Consider the following 16,655-nt stretch of genomic DNA (forward strand, 5'->3'; position numbering starts at 1 on the left):
ACAGAGACAGAGATAGAGACAGAGACAGAGACAGAGACAGAGACAGAGACAGAGAGAGACAGACAGAGAGAGACAGAGAGAGACAGAGAGAGACAGAGACAGAGAGAGACAGAGACAGAGACAGAGAGAGACAGACAGAGACAGAGAGAGACAGAGAGAGACAGAGACAGACAGAGACAGACAGAGACAGAGAGAGACAGAGAGAGACAGAGAGAGACAGAGAGAGACAGAGAGAGACAGAGAGAGACAGAGAGAGACAGAGAGAGACAGAGAGAGACAGAGAGAGACAGAGAGAGACAGAGAGAGACAGAGAGACAGAGAGAGACAGAGAGAGACAGAGAGACAGAGAGACAGAGAGACAGAGAGACAGAGAGACAGAGAGACAGAGAGACAGAGAGACAGAGAGACAGGCAGAGGAGGTATCTCAGAGACATGGATGTGATCAGGACAACATGAAAAGCACATCAGATAAAAAGAGAACGGAATAAGAATTGCTGATTCATCAAAACCTTGTTTTCATTAGTCAGGATGAGTGATCTGTACCTACTACAGTCCTAACCCCATAGGGAGGATCTCACCTGGCTGCTGACAGCTGCACTGTCATCAACAACATGCTCCTGTTGCCAAGCAACCTCTAATGCTTCAGTCAGCTGAATCAAGTTGGTAGAACCAGACACGCTGAGATGATTCCCAGAGCCAACTAGGTGACTAACACGTCAATGTAAATGACAGTACGTGGCCTGTAAGTGGAGGGGTGTACCTGCTTGGCGAGGGAGGAGTATGGAGGGACATTGTGGGGGCGACGCCAGTGGCAGGGGTAACGTGGCTCGGTAGCTGGTTGCCCTGTGGTAGAATACGATTCAACTGAGCAGTGTTGCTCATGCCCCTCATAGGGAACCCTAGGGCACCTGGACGTCACACAGACACACAGGGGAGACAGATAGTTATAGTTGGAGAGATACAGGCTTTAAAACGGGCAGCTATATTCCTTTAATCAGTAGACATACACAGGGAGAAAGGCAGTGGGTTAGAGTCGGAGATAAACAGGCTTTGGACTGGTAAGCTCTGAAGACACTAGGCTATTTTCCTTTAAAATACTTGGGAAAACAGAGATTGAGTTTTTCAAGACAGCAGCTGACAGGAGAAGCCGATAGTGACAACATGGAACGGGGCCTAAAACCCAGAGGACTACTGTATTTACATTGATCTGTGTACCAAGGTCAGCCTCAATTACACTTTCAAATCAGCCAATTCAATCCACTTCCTGAACTGAACAGGATATGGAATTGACCGCAATCCTTTCCTGTAGAGCATTATGCCATAGGTAGGACATATTAACCCAGCTAAAGGATCAGACCGGAGGACGTGTGTTTAGTCCCAAACGGCATCTTAATCCCCATTAAGTACACTACTTTTGACCAGAGCTCTAAATGCAAGCTAAGCAGTGACAGAACGCAGGCTAAGCAGTGACAGAACGCAGGCTAAGCAGTGACAGAACGCAAGCTAAGCAGTGACAGAACGCAAGCTAAGCAGTGACAGAACGCAAGCTAAGCAGTGACAGAACGCAGGCTAAGCAGTGACAGAACGCAAGCTAAGCAGTGACAGAACGCAAGCTAAGCAGTGACAGAACGCAAGCTAAGCAGTGACAGAACGCAAGCTAAGCAGTGACAGAACGCAAGCTAAGCAGTGACAGAACGCAAGCTAAGCAGTGACAGAACGCAAGCTAAGCAGTGACAGAACGCAGGCTAAGCAGTGACAGAACGCAAGCTAAGCAGTGACAGAACGCAGGCTAAGCAGTGACAGAACGCAGGCTAAGCAGTGACAGAACGCAGGCAAAGCAGTGACAGAACGCAGGCAAAGCAGTGACAGAACGCAGGCTAAGCAGTGACAGAACGCAGGCTAAGCAGTGACAGAACGCAGGCTAAGCAGTGACAGAACGCAGGCTAAGCAGTGACAGAACGCAGGCTAAGCAGTGACAGAACGCAGGCTAAGCAGTGACAGAACGCAGGCTAAGCAGTGACAGAACGCAGGCTAAGCAGTGACAGAACGCAGGCTAAGCAGTGACAGAACGCAGGCTAAGCAGTGACAGAACGCAGGCTAAGCAGTGACAGAACGCAGGCTAAGCAGTGACAGAACGCAGGCTAAGCAGTGACAGAACGCAGGCTAAGCAGTGACAGAACGCAGGCTAAGCAGTGACAGAACGCAGGCTAAGCAGTGACAGAACGCAGGCTAAGCAGTGGCAGAACGCAGGCTAAGCAGTGGCAGAACGCAGGCTAAGCAGTGACAGAACGCAGGCTAAGCAGTGACAGAACGCAGGCTAAGCAGTGGCAGAACGCAGGCTAAGCAGTGGCAGAACGCAGGCTAAGCCGTGACAGAACGCAGGCTAAGCCGTGACAGAACGCAGGCTAAGCCGTGACAGAACGCAGGCTAAGCCGTGACAGAACGCAGGCTAAGCCGTGACAGAACGCAGGCTAAGCCGTGACAGAACGCAGGCTAAGCCGTGACAGAACGCAGGCTAAGCAGTGACAGAACGCAGGCTAAGCAGTGGCAGAATGCAGGCTAAGCCGTGACAGAACGCAGGCTAAGCCGTGACAGAACGCAGGCTAAGCCGTGACAGAACGCAGGCTAAGCCGTGACAGAACGCAGGCTAAGCCGTGACAGAACGCAGGCTAAGCAGTGACAGAACGCAGGCTAAGCAGTGGCAGAATGCAGGCTAAGCCGTGGCAGAATGTAGGCTAAGCCGTGGCAGAACGCAGGCTAAGCAGTGACAGAACGCAGGCTAAGCCGTGACAGAACGCAGGCTAAGCCGTGACAGAACGCAGGCTAAGCAGTGACAGAACGCAGGCTAAGCCGTGACAGAACGCAGGGTAAGCCGTGACAGAACGCAGGCTAAGCAGTGGCAGAATGCAGGCTAAGCCGTGACAGAATGTAGGCTAAGCCGTGGCAGAACGCAGGCTAAGCAGTGACAGAACGCAGGCTAAGCAGTGACAGAATGCAGGCTAAGCAGTGACAGAATGCAGGCTAAGCAGTGACAGAATGTAGGCTAAGCCGTGGCAGAACGCAGGCTAAGCAGTGACAGAACGCAGGCTAAGCAGTGACAGAATGCAGGCTAAGCAGTGACAGAATGCAGGCTAAGCCGTGGCAGAACGCAGGCTAAGCAGTGACAGAATGCAGGCTAACCAGTGGAGTGCTCAAAGCCATGCATGGGATGGTGTAGGGACAGCGGACGAGCAGTGCTTACTTTGTGGCCCGTATAAACTGGCACCAAGCTGCGACAATTGACCTGACGACGATGGGGATGGAGATGCCAGCATCTGGAAGACAGGAAGCAGGAGATGCATGTTAGTGGAGGGTTCATTCACTTGTCTTTCAGGTCACTTACAGGAGAAGGAACCTGGTCGGGGGTTTCACTCAAAGATCTTTTCCTTTCACTTTACAAAGAAAGTCATCTGTTCTGTGGGATAAAAATGGCGTCTGATGTTAAGCAGGGCTCCTTATTCTGCTCCTGTACTTCAGCTCTCTGGTAGAGGCTACGCCACCTACACCCTCTGGTAGAGGCTACGCCACCTACACCCTCTGGTAGAGGCTACGCCACCTACACCCTCTGGTAGAGGCTACGCCACCTACACCCTCTGGTAGAGGCTACGCCACCTACACCCTCTGGTAGAGGCTACGCCACCTACACCCTCTGGTAGAGGCTACGTCACCTACACCCTCTGGTAGAGGCTACGTCACCTACACCCTCTGGTAGAGGCTACGTCACCTACACCCTCTGGTAGAGGCTACGTCACCTACACCCTCTGGTAGAGGCTACGTCACCTACACCCTCTGGTAGAGGCTACGTCACCTACACCCTCTGGTAGAGGCTACGTCACCTACACCCTCTGGTAGAGGCTACGTCACCTACACCCTCTGGTAGAGGCTACGTCACCTACACTCTCTGTCGGACCGGGCCAATTGGCTCTACTAGATGGAAGACAGCGTGTGTGGCTTTGTGTGGGCGAGCGGTTTGCTGATGTCAACGTTGTGAACAGAGGGCCCCATGGTGGCGGTGGGGTTATGGTACGAGCAGGCATAAGCTAAGGACAACGAACACAAAAGCATTTTATTGATGGCCATTTGAATGCACAGAGATACCGTGACGAGATCCTGAGGCCCATTGTCGTGCCATTCATCCGCCACCATCACCTCATGTTTCAGCAGGATAATGTCGCAAGGATCTGTTCACAATTCCTAGAAGCTGAAAACGGCCTGCATACTCAGACATGTCACCCATTGAGCATGTTTGGGATGCTCTGGATCGACATGTACGACAGCGTGTTCCAGTTCCCGCCGATATACAGCAACTTCGCACAGCCATTGAAGAGGAGCGGGACAACACTTCACAGGCCACTATCAACAGCCTGATGAGGGGTTGCGCTGCATGGGGGAAATGCTGGTCACAGCAAATACTCTCCGCTTCTCTGATCCATACTGCTACCTATTTCTACGGTATCTGTGACCAGATGAATATCTGTATTCCCAGTCATGTGAAATCCATAGATTAGGACCTCATGAATTCATTTTCAATTGACTGATTTCCTTATTATGAACTGTAACTCAGAAATATCTTGGGAATTGTTTCATGTTGCGTTTATATTTTTGTTCAGTGTACAAGTCTGGCTATCTCTGGCTTCTCCTGGCTATATCTGTCATCAGGTAAACCTGTACACCGTATGGTCGGCTGTCATCAGGTAAATCTGTATAAGGTTATGGTTGGCTGTCATCAAGTAAAGCTGTATAAGGTTATGGCTGGCTGTCATCAGTCATCAGGTCAAGCTGTATAAGGTTATGGCTGGCTGTCATCAGTCATCAGGTCAAGCTGTATAAGGTTATGGCTGGCTGTCATCAGGTAAAGCTGTATATGGTTATGGTTGGCTGTCATCAAGTAAAGCTGTATAAGGTTATGGCTGGCTGTCATCAGTCATCAGGTCAAGCTGTATAAGGTTATGGCTGGCTGTCATCAGTCATCAGGTCAAGCTGTATAAGGTTATGGCTGGCTGTCATCAGTCATCAGGTCAAGCTGTATAAGGTTGGCTGTCATCAGGTCAAGCTGTATATGGCTGGCTGTCATCAGGTCAAGCTGTATATGGTCGGCTGTCATCAGGTCAAGCTGTATATGGTCGGCTGTCATCAGGTCAAGCTGTATATGGTTGGCTGTCATCAGGTCAAGCTGTATATGGTTGGCTGTCATCAGGTCAAGCTGTATATGGTTGGCTGTCATCAGGTAAAGCTGTATAAGGTTGGCTGTCATCAGGTCAAGCTGTATATGGTTATGGCTGGCTGTCATCAGGTCAAGCTGTATATGGTTGGCTGTCATCAGGTAAAGCTGTATATGGCTGGGTGTCATCAGGTCAAGCTGTATATGGTTATGGCTGGCTGTCATCAAGTCAAGCTGTATATGGTCGGCTGTCATCAGGTCAAGCTGTATATGGTTGGCTGTCATCAGGTAAAGCTGTATATGGTTGGCTGTCATCAGGTAAAGCTGTATATGGCTGGGTGTCATCAGGTCAAGCTGTATATGGTTATGGCTGGCTGTCATCAAGTCAAGCTGTATATGGTCGGCTGTCATCAGGTCAAGCTGTATATGGTCGGCTGTCATCAGGTCAAGCTGTATATGGTTGGCTGTCATCAGGTCAAGCTGTATATGGTTGGCTGTCATCAGGTCAAGCTGTATATGGTTGGCTGTCATCAGGTCAAGCTGTATATGGTTGGCTGTCATCAGGTCAAGCTGTATATGGTTGGCTGTCATCAGGTCAAGCTGTATATGGTTGGCTGTCATCAGGTCAAGCTGTATATGGTTGGCTGTCATCAGGTCAAGCTGTATATGGTTGGCTGTCATCAGGTCAAGCTGTATATGGTCGGCTGTCATCAGGTCAAGCTGTATATGGTTGGCTGTCATCAGGTCAAGCTGTATATGGTTGGCTGTCATCAGGTCAAGCTGTATATGGTTGGCTGTCATCAGGTCAAGCTGTATAAGGTTGGCTGTCATCAGGTCAAGCTGTATATGGCTGGCTGTCATCAGGTCAAGCTGTATATGGTCGGCTGTCATCAGGTCAAGCTGTATATGGTTGGCTGTCATCAGGTCAAGCTGTATATGGTTGGCTGTCATCAGGTCAAGCTGTATATGGTTGGCTGTCATCAGGTCAAGCTGTATATGGTTGGCTGTCATCAGGTCAAGCTGTATATGGTTGGCTGTCATCAGGTAAAGCTGTATAAGGTTGGCTGTCATCAGGTCAAGCTGTATATGGTTATGGCTGGCTGTCATCAGGTCAAGCTGTATATGGTTATGGCTGGCTGTCATCAGGTCAAGCTGTATATGGTTGGCTGTCATCAGGTAAAGCTGTATATGGCTGGGTGTCATCAGGTCAAGCTGTATATGGTTATGGCTGGCTGTCATCAGGTCAAGCTGTATATGGTCGGCTGTCATCAGGTCAAGCTGTATATGGTTGGCTGTCATCAGGTAAAGCTGTATATGGTTGGCTGTCATCAGGTAAAGCTGTATATGGCTGGGTGTCATCAGGTCAAGCTGTATATGGTTATGGCTGGCTGTCATCAGGTCAAGCTGTATATGGTCGGCTGTCATCAGGTCAAGCTGTATATGGTCGGCTGTCATCAGGTCAAGCTGTATATGGTTGGGTGTCATCAGGTCAAGCTGTATATGGTTATGGCTTGCTGTCATCAGGTCAAGCTGTATATGGTTGGCTGTCATCAGGTAAAGCTGTATATGGCTGGGTGTCATCAGGTCAAGCTGTATATGGTTATGGCTGGCTGTCATCAGGTCAAGCTGTATATGGTCGGCTGTCATCAGGTCAAGCTGTATATGGTTGGCTGTCATCAGGTAAAGCTGTATAAGGTTGGCTGTCATCAGGTCAAGCTGTATATGGTTATGGCTGGCTGTCATCAGGTCAAGCTGTATATGGTCGGCTGTCATCAGGTCAAGCTGTATATGGTTGGCTGTCATCAGGTAAAGCTGTATATGGCTGGGTGTCATCAGGTCAAGCTGTATATGGTTATGGCTGGCTGTCATCAGGTCAAGTTGTATATGGTCGGCTGTCATCAGGTCAAGCTGTATATGGTTGGGTGTCATCAGGTCAAGCTGTATAAGGTTGGCTGTCATCAGGTCAAGCTGTATATGGTTATGGCTGGCTGTCATCAGGTCAAGCTGTATATGGTTGGCTGTCATCAGGTAAAGCTGTATAAGGTTGGCTGTCATCAGGTAAAGCTGTATATGGTCGGCTGTCATCAGGTAAAGCTGCATATGGTTGGCTGTCATCAGGTAAAGCTGTATATGGCTGGCTGTCATCAGTCATCAGGTAAAGCTGTATATGGTTATGGTTGGCTGTCATCAGGTAAAGCTGTATAAGGTTATGGCTGCCTGTCATCAAGTAAAGCTGTATTTGGTTGGCTGTCATCAGTCATCAGGTAAAGCAACCAACTTTAGGAGCAGAGAAAGATCAAAGTGACAAAGATGAAATGTTTAGTTTCCCAAATGATGGTGCTTTTACACAAGCGGTTTCACTACTTATTCTGTTCCTTTAAATCTAAAAATGAGACAAGCGTGTCTGTGGTCACATGATGATCAGTGTTTAGTTCTCTGGGACAGTCTAAATGAGACAAGCCTGTCAGTTCATCATGTGATCAGTGTTTAGTTCTCTAGGACAGTCTAAATGAGACAAGCCTGTCTGTGGTCACATGATGATCAGTGTTTAGTTCTCTGGGACAGTCTAAATGAGACAAGCCTGTCAGTTCATCATGTGATCAGTGTTTAGTTCTCTGGGACAGTCTAAATGAGACAAGCCTGTCAGTTCATCATGTGATCAGTGTTTAGTTCTCTAGGACAGTCTAAATGAGACAAGCCTGTCTGTGGTCACATGATGATCAGTGTTTAGTTCTCTGGGACAGTCTAAATGAGACAAGCGTGTCTGTGGTCACATGATGATCAGTGTTTAGTTCTCTGGGACAGTCTAAATGAGACCAGCCTGTCAGTTCATCATGTGATCAGTGTTTAGTTCTCTGGGACAGTCTGAGACAAGCCTGTCAGTTCATCATGTGATCAGTGTTTAGTTCTCTGGGACAGTCTAAATGAGACAAGCCTGTCAGTTCATCATGTGATCAGTGTTTAGTTCTCTGGGACAGTCTAAATGAGACAAGCCTGTCAGTTCATCATGTGACCAGTGTTTAGTTCTCTGGGACAGTCTAAAAGGGGACAAGCCTGTCAGTTCATCATGTGATCAGTGTTTAGTTCTCTGGGACAGTCTAAAGGAGACAAGCCTGTCAGTTCATCATGTGATCAGTGTTTAGTTCTCTGGGACAGTCTAAAAGGGGACAAGGAAAATAATGTTGAGAAACATGACTGTCTGAAAAACACCATTAACTGGTGTCATTTCCTGAAGCACATGGCACCTGAAATATGCAAATGGTGTGAATTATACCCCACAGTGAGAGAATATCTTTAGCACAGAACACAAGCGTGGAAAAAATGAATAAACCAAATGTGTGATAAAAGGATATTATTGAGATAATCCATCTATTTTATAGGGGAGACAAATCCATCCTCTGACTGGAAGCTGTATGACACAGCAGACTACTAGAAGTTGTCTGAATTCTTCCAGACTGGACTAAAAGTGCCCTACTGCCTGCTCCTTGAACCCAAGAACTCTGGAATTCTCCGGAATCCCGTCCCACCTATAGAACCCAGGGCAGGCTGGCGTCACATTCTATCAGCACAGCTCGTTACCTCTGACCTGAGGGACGTTTCTGGGCTGGACTTAGGACCTGCTCTGAGGCTGGGCTCAGACCATCTCGTTATCCTTTCTACCAGAGTGTCCTACTCACTGTACTGGTATGAAGGTACAGAACCTAGTCCAAGCTGAGCTGCACATCTTTGAGGATTAGATTCCCGGGACCACCCTTACGTTAACATGTACGCGGGCATAACTGAGATACAGCTGTCTGCTAAATGGTATATTACATGATGATGATTTATTCTTTGTCCTCAGATCTAATGAGAGGTGATCACAGTGTTGAGGTTATAACACATTTATCATCACACACACACTAGCAGAGTCCAGTTTAGCTGGCCATAAAATACCCCTTTAGATGTCAGAGTCCCAGTTCCACTACTGCTCTGCTAAGAAGCTCCTTGTACAGAGAGTCTAGATGCCCATCAGATGTGTCTGCTTACCAGGAGCTATTTAGAAGTCCTTTAAAGTCCTGGGAGTCTAAACTATTCAATAGACAAGCACCAGTCAGTAGAGCTGTTTTCAGACAGGTCTGGTTTCAGGACAGATGACGTTCTCTCTCTAGGTTCAGTAGAGCTGTTATCAGACAGGTCTGGTTTCAGGACAGATGACGTTCTCTCTAGGTTCAGTAGAGCTGTTTTCAGACAGGTCTGGTTTCAGGACAGATGACGTTCTCTCTAGGTTCAGTAGAGCTGTTTTCAGACAGGTCTGGTTTCAGGACAGATGACGTTCTCTCTAGGTTCAGTAGAGCTGTTTTCAGACAGGTCTGGTTTCAGGACAGATGACGTTCTCTCTAGGTTCAGTAGAGCTGTTTTCAGACAGGTCTGGTTTCAGGACAGATGACGTTCTCTCTAGGTTCAGTAGAGCTGTTATCAGACAGGTCTGGTTTCAGGACAGATGACGTTCTCTCTCTAGGTTCAGTAGAGCTGTTATCAGACAGGTCTGGTTTCAGGACAGATGACGTTCTCTCGCTAGGTTCAGTAGAGCTGTTATCAGACAGGTCTGGTTTCAGGACAGATGACGTTCTCTCTCTAGGTTCAGTAGAGCTGTTATCAGACAGGTCTGGTTTCAGGACAGATGACGTTCTCTCTCTAGGTTCAGTAGAGCTGTTATCAGACAGGTCTGGTTTCAGGACAGATGACGTTCTCTCTCTCTAGGTGTTTATTACCTCTTCTCTGACAGATGAGCCAGAGGAGAGAGCTGAGGTACCCGTTTTGAACAGGGCGGTGAGCCTTAAACCAGCAGAATTCACTCAGAGCAGACTGTGTGGGTGATAAACACTGATATGTTATTGGTTGATATAAGAAGCCCTTATATGGCTGTTAGCCTCCATTATGGTGTCTATGGTAAAGCATGGGGACAAACCAAAATGACCACACCATCAGTAGTTTGTCCCCTCACCCACAGTGTGGTCCTGCTCTGAGGTTAGAATATAAAGGCATTCCTCTGCCTCCCACAGAGTTGGGTTCAGTCTGTTCTTCTCAGGGAGGGAACGTAGCCTTGGAGCAGTGGGCACAACTGATAACAACGTCTGTTGTTGTGGGACTGGGAACATGATGACGGGAGCTCACACTCAAGGAGATATTTTTGAGAAAGATCCTTATCAAACAGCATTGGAGGAGGAGATCTGAGGCTCTCCATAACTTGTCCAGGAGAGAGGACCGGAGGAACTGGGGGTAAGACTCGACAAAGAGACTAAGTTCTGTCCTCAGCATATTTCCTGAGCCTTCTCCTGACTCCTGTATGTTTGACAGTCTGTGTGACTAACAGGCTGGAGGTGAAGCCATCATTATGAAGGGAACCTCTGATGATCACAACACACAGATGCTTGTTAACGGAGGGGTTGTGTTTCCCTGGCCGTCTGCCCCGTCTCTGGTCCCAGACAACACCGTAGGTCCATTGTTCCTTCCCACACAAGAGTGTCAACTAACCAACAAGGTTCGTCCTGAGCAGCTTCTGAAAAGGCTATCTATTTACTATATAAACACCCTACTTTTGACCAGGGCCCGCAGGGTGCACTACATAGGGAATAGGGTTCCATTTGGGACACAAACCTGATTGTATTCCCCCCCATTCCCAGAGAACTGAAGGAAAAGTCAGAACTCTTCAGGCCCCAGATCAAGGTAGCCTGCCCGGGTCTTTGGCACCAGAAAGCAGACAGAGGCGGTGTAGTCTCAATTCTGCCGGGAGTCAACGGCTCCAATGTGGCCTCTGATTAACAAATGGAAGGAGTCCCAGGCAGAGGTTGTGTCCCAAATGATACCCTATCCCCTGAGTTCCATATTCTCCTTTCATAGGAGCCCTGGGCAAAAGTAGTGCACTATATAGGGAATAGGATTCCCTTTGGGACACAGACAGAGTAAAGGCTCTATTGAACTCTGAGACCTGGGTTATGAATGCCTTGTTCTGCTCTATGGATATCCTGTCTAGATAGACCTGGTTAGATATCATCCTGTCTAGATAGACCTGGTTAGACATCATCCTGTCTAGATAGACCTGGTTAGACATCATCCTGTCTAGATAGACCTGGTTAGATATCATCCCGTCTAGATAGACCTGGTTAGATATCATCCCGTCTAGATAGACCTGGTTAGACATCATCCCGTCTAGATAGACCTGGTTAGACATCATCCCGTCTAGATAGACCTGGTTAGACATCATCCCGTCTAGATAGACCTGGTTAGACATCATCCCGTCTAGACAGACCTGGTTAGACATCATCCCGTCTAGACAGACCTGGTTAGATATCATCCCGTCTAGATAGACCTGGTTAGATATCATCCCGTCTGGATAGACCTGGTTAGATATCATCCCGTCTGGATAGACCTGGTTAGATATCATCCCGTCTAGATAGACCTGGTTACATATCATCCCGTCTAGATAGACCTGGTTACATATCATCCCGTCTAGATAGACCTGGTTACATATCATCCCGTCTAGACAGACCTGGTTACATATCATCCCGTCTAGACAGACCTGGTTAGATTTCATCCCGTCTAGACAGACCTGGTTAGATATCATCCCGTCTAGACAGACCTGGTTAGATATCATCCCGTCTAGATAGACCTGGTTAGATATCATCCCGTCTAGACAGACCTGGTTAGATATCATCCCGTCTAGACAGACCTGGTTAGATATCATCCCGTCTAGACAGACCTGGTTAGATATCATCCCGTCTAGATAGACCTGGTTAGATATCATCCCGTCTAGATAGACCTGGTTAGATATCATCCTGTCTAGATAGACCTGGTTAGATATCATCCTGTCTAGATAGACCTGGTTAGATATCATCCCGTCTAGATAGACCTGGTTAGATATCATCCTGTCTAGATAGACCTGGTTAGATATCATCCTGTCTAGATAGACCTGGTTAGATATCATCCTGTCTAGATAGACCTGGTTAGACATCATCCCGTCTAGATAGACCTGGTTAGACATCATCCCGTCTAGACAGACCTGGTTAGATATCATCCCGTCTGGATAGACCTGGTTAGATATCATCCCGTCTGGATAGACCTGGTTAGATATCATCCCGTCTAGATAGACCTGGTTACATATCATCCCGTCTAGATAGACCTGGTTACATATCATCCCGTCTAGATAGACCTGGTTACATATCATCCCGTCTAGATAGACCTGGTTACATATCATCCCGTCTAGACAGACCTGGTTAGATTTCATCCCGTCTAGACAGACCTGGTTAGATATCATCCCGTCTAGATAGACCTGGTTAGATATCATCCCGTCTAGACAGACCTGGTTAGATATCATCCTGTCTAGACAGACCTGGTTAGATATCATCCCGTCTAGATAGACCTGGTTAGATATCATCCCGTCTAGATAGACCTGGTTAGACATCATCCTGTCTAGACAGACCTGGTTAGATATCATCCTGTCTAGACAGACCTGGTTAGACATCATCCTGTCTAGATAGACCTGGTTAGACATCATCCTGTCTAGATAGACCTGGTTAGACATCATCCTGTCTAGATAGACCTGGTTAGACATCATCCTGTCTAGATAGACCTGGTTAGATATCATCCTGTCTGGATAGACCTGGTTAGATATCATCCTGTCTAGATAGACCTGGTTAGATATCATCCTGTCTAGATAGACCTGGTTAGATATCATCCTGTCTGGATAGACCTGGTTAGATATCATCCTGTCTAGATAGACCTGGTTAGATATCATCCTGTCTAGATAGACCTGGTTAGATATCATCCTGTCTAGATAGACCTGGTTACATATCATCCTGTCTAGATAGACCTGGTTAGACATCATCCTGTCTAAATAGACCTGGTTAGACATCATCCTGTCTAGATAGACCTGGTTAGACATCATCCTGTCTAGATAGACCTGGTTAGACATCATCCTGTCTAAATAGACCTGGTTAGACATCATCCTGTCTAAATAGACCTGGTTAGACATCATCCTGTCTAGATAGACCTGGTTAGACATCATCCTGTCTAGATAGACCTGGTTAGATATCATCCTTCTCTATGGATATCCTGTCTAGATAGACCTGGTTAGATATCATCCTTCTCTATGGATATCCTGTCTGGATAGACCTGGTTAGATGTCATCCTGTCTAGATAGACCTGGTTAGATGTCATCCTGTCTAGATAGACCTGGTTAGATGTCATCCTGTCTAGATAGACCTGGTTAGATGTCATCCTGTCTAGATAGACCTGGTTAGATGTCATCCTGTCTAGATAGACCTGGTTAGATATCATCCTGTCTAGATAGACCTGGTTAGATATCATCCTTCTCTATGGATATCCTGTCTAGATAGACCTGGTTAGATATCATCCTTCTCTATGGATATCCTGTCTAGATAGACCTGGTTAGATATCATCCTTCTCTATGGATATCCTGTCTGGATAGACCTGGTTAGATGTCATCCTGTCTAGATAGACCTGGTTAGATGTCATCCTGTCTAGATAGACCTGGTTAGATGTCATCCTGTCTAGATAGACCTGGTTAGATGTCATCCTGTCTAGATAGACCTGGTTAGATGTCATCCTGTCTAGATAGACCTGGTTAGATGTCATCCTGTCTAGATAGACCTGGTTAGATATCATCCTGTCTAGATAGACCTGGTTAGATATCATCCTTCTCTATGGATATCCTGTCTAGATAGACCTGGTTAGATATCATCCTTCTCTATGGATATCCTGTCTAGATAGACCTGGTTAGATATCATCCTTCTCTATGGATATCCTGTCTAGACAGACCTGGTTAGATATCATCCTGTCTAGATAGACCTGGTTAGATATCATCCTGTCTAGATAGACCTGGTTAGATATCATCCTGTCTAGATAGACCTGGTTAGATATCATCCTTCTCTATGGATATCCTGTCTAGATAGACCTGGTTAGATATCATCCTTCTCTATGGATATCCTGTCTAGATAGACCTGGTTAGATATCATCCTTCTCTATGGATATCCTGTCTAGATAGACCTGATTTGATATCATCCTGTCTAGATAGACCTGGTTAGATATCATCCTGACCAGGTTAGATTCACGCCTTCTCTATATATAGACATCCTGTCTATATAGACCTGGTTAGATATCATCCTGACCAGGTTAGATTTAAGCCTTCTCTATATTTAGATATCCTGTCTAGATAGACCTGGTTAGATATCATCCTGTCTAGACAGACCTGGTTAGATATCATCCTTCTCTATGGATATCCTGTCTAGATAGACCTGGTTAGATATCATCCTTCTCTATGGATATCCTGTCTAGATAGACCTGGTTAGATATCATCCTGTCTAGACAGACCTGGTTAGATATCATCCTTCTCTATGGATATCCTGTCTGGATAGACCTGGTTAGATATCATCCTTCTCTATGGATATCCTGTCTAGACAGACCTGGTTAGATATCATCCTGTCTAGACAGACCTGGTTAGATATCATCCTGTCTAGACAGACCTGGTTAGACATCATCCTGTCTAGACAGACCTGGTTAGACATCATCCTGTCTAGATAGACCTGGTTAGACATCATCCTGTCTAGATAGACCTGGTTAGACATCATCCTGTCTAGATAGACCTGGTTAGACATCATCCTGTCTAGATAGACCTGGTTAGATATCATCCTGTCTAGATAGACCTGGTTAGATATCATCCTTCTCTATGGATATCCTGTCTAGATAGACCTGGTTAGATATCATCCTGTCTAGATAGACCTGGTTAGATATCATCCTGTCTAGATAGACCTGGTTAGATATCATCCTGTCTAGATAGACCTGGTTAGATATCATCCTGTCTAGATAGATATCATCCTGTCTAGACAGACCTGGTTAGATATCATCCTGACCAGGTTAGATTTAAGCCTTCTCTATATATAGATATCTGTAACTAAGAGTGATTGAGTCATGTCCACTTCCCTATTAACCACACGACCAGGCACATATTTAACCTAACCACGCACAGCTACTGAGGCAAAGCAGAAACGGCAAAAGATCAGCTTGGAAAATAATGCCATAGCAACAGAAACACAAGCTTACATGACTGCAATGAAGCCATAAACTGAGCAGCCATTCACCCCCACATCAACCCAGACCCATAGAGACAAGTAGTTGACCCTCTATGGGTTTTACTGACTGAGTGACAACTGACCAATCAGCCACCTCACAATAGGGGGGGGGGGCATGAGGTCAAAGGTTGTAACATGCTGGTAGCATCACTTACGTCTTTGTCTGACGGATGTGGGAACATGGATGACTGGCCATAATACATAGTGTCATCGGGGTAGTCACTGTCCACCCCCTCTACAAACCTCTTTCTGGTAGCACTAAACATGCTGTTAGTCACCTGTAGAGGGAGGAAAGGAGGAAAGGGTTTAGGACACAGGTCACCAACTGGTCGCTATCCACAAGGCATTCCTAGTCGATCACCAAACATTTATGGAGAAAAGACAACGATAAAGGCTTGAGCTACATTTATTATTATTATTTGTGTTGCCCTGTTGGCGGTGGGCGCGCTCGATTCAGAAGCCCTGTTGGCGGTGGGCGCGCTCGATTCAGAAGCCCTGTTGGCGGTGGGCGCGCTCGATTCAGAAGCCCTGTTGGCGGTGGGCGCACTCGATTCAGAAGCCCTGTTGGCGGTGGGTGCACTCGATTCAGAAGCCCTGTTGGCGGTGGGTGCACTCGATTCAGAAGCCCTGTTGGCGGTGGGCGCGCTCGATTCAGAAGCCCTGTTGGCGGTGGGCGCGCTCGATTCAGAAGCCCTGTTGGCGGTGGGCGCACTCGATTCAGAAGCCCTGTTGGCGGTGGGCGCGCTCGATTCAGAAGCCCTGTTGGCGGTGGGTGCACTCGATTCAGAAGCCCTGTTGGCGGGGTGGGTGCACTCGATTCAGAAGCCCTGTTGGCGGTGGGCGCACTCGATTCAGAAGCCCTGTCGGCGGGGTGGGTGCACTCGATTCAGAAGCCCTGTCGGCGGGGTGGGTGCACTCGATTCAGAAGCCCTGTTGGCGGGGTGGGTGCACTCGATTCAGAAGCCCTGTTGGCGGGGTGGGTGCACTCGATTCAGGAGCCCTGAGCACCAGATAGGCAAAGTGTTCCCATTTTCAACCATTTCATTTGTTTAAAAATACAAACTCCACCTACCCGGCAGACTGGGAGATCTGTGGCTAAATCAAGTGGGCCCGCTGCACTGGCCAATCGGACAGCTGAAATCACCATGCCTACCGCTTCCACGGCCCCGGCCACAGCAAAGTCTGATACTAGCCTACGTGATATGTCATACCTTTTAAAACCCTGACCAGAGAGAGACTGTCAAAGAATACAGCAAAGAGCTGGTGTTTTTAATGAGGGAGTTCATGTCCATCTTTATTCAGCACGGTCACTGTTTTTATTCAACACT

General features: G+C 47.3%; 1 protein-coding gene across 1 annotated transcript in view; it reads right to left on the bottom strand.

The window, feature by feature from the left end:
- Positions 1 to 16,655, bottom strand: part of LOC129838848 (CCR4-NOT transcription complex subunit 2-like) — a gene marked incomplete in the record, with an annotated part of 95,708 nt that overhangs the window by 43,810 nt on the left and 35,243 nt on the right. Inside the window, 3 exon segments of the mRNA XM_055906072.1 lie at positions 761 to 908; positions 3,242 to 3,314; positions 15,483 to 15,605. Of these exon segments, the coding sequence (XP_055762047.1) occupies positions 761 to 908; positions 3,242 to 3,314; positions 15,483 to 15,605 (344 nt within the window).

This window comes from Salvelinus fontinalis, chromosome 39 (genome assembly GCF_029448725.1).
Source record: "Salvelinus fontinalis isolate EN_2023a chromosome 39, ASM2944872v1, whole genome shotgun sequence".
In the NCBI taxonomy this organism is placed as follows: domain Eukaryota; kingdom Metazoa; phylum Chordata; class Actinopteri; order Salmoniformes; family Salmonidae; genus Salvelinus; species Salvelinus fontinalis.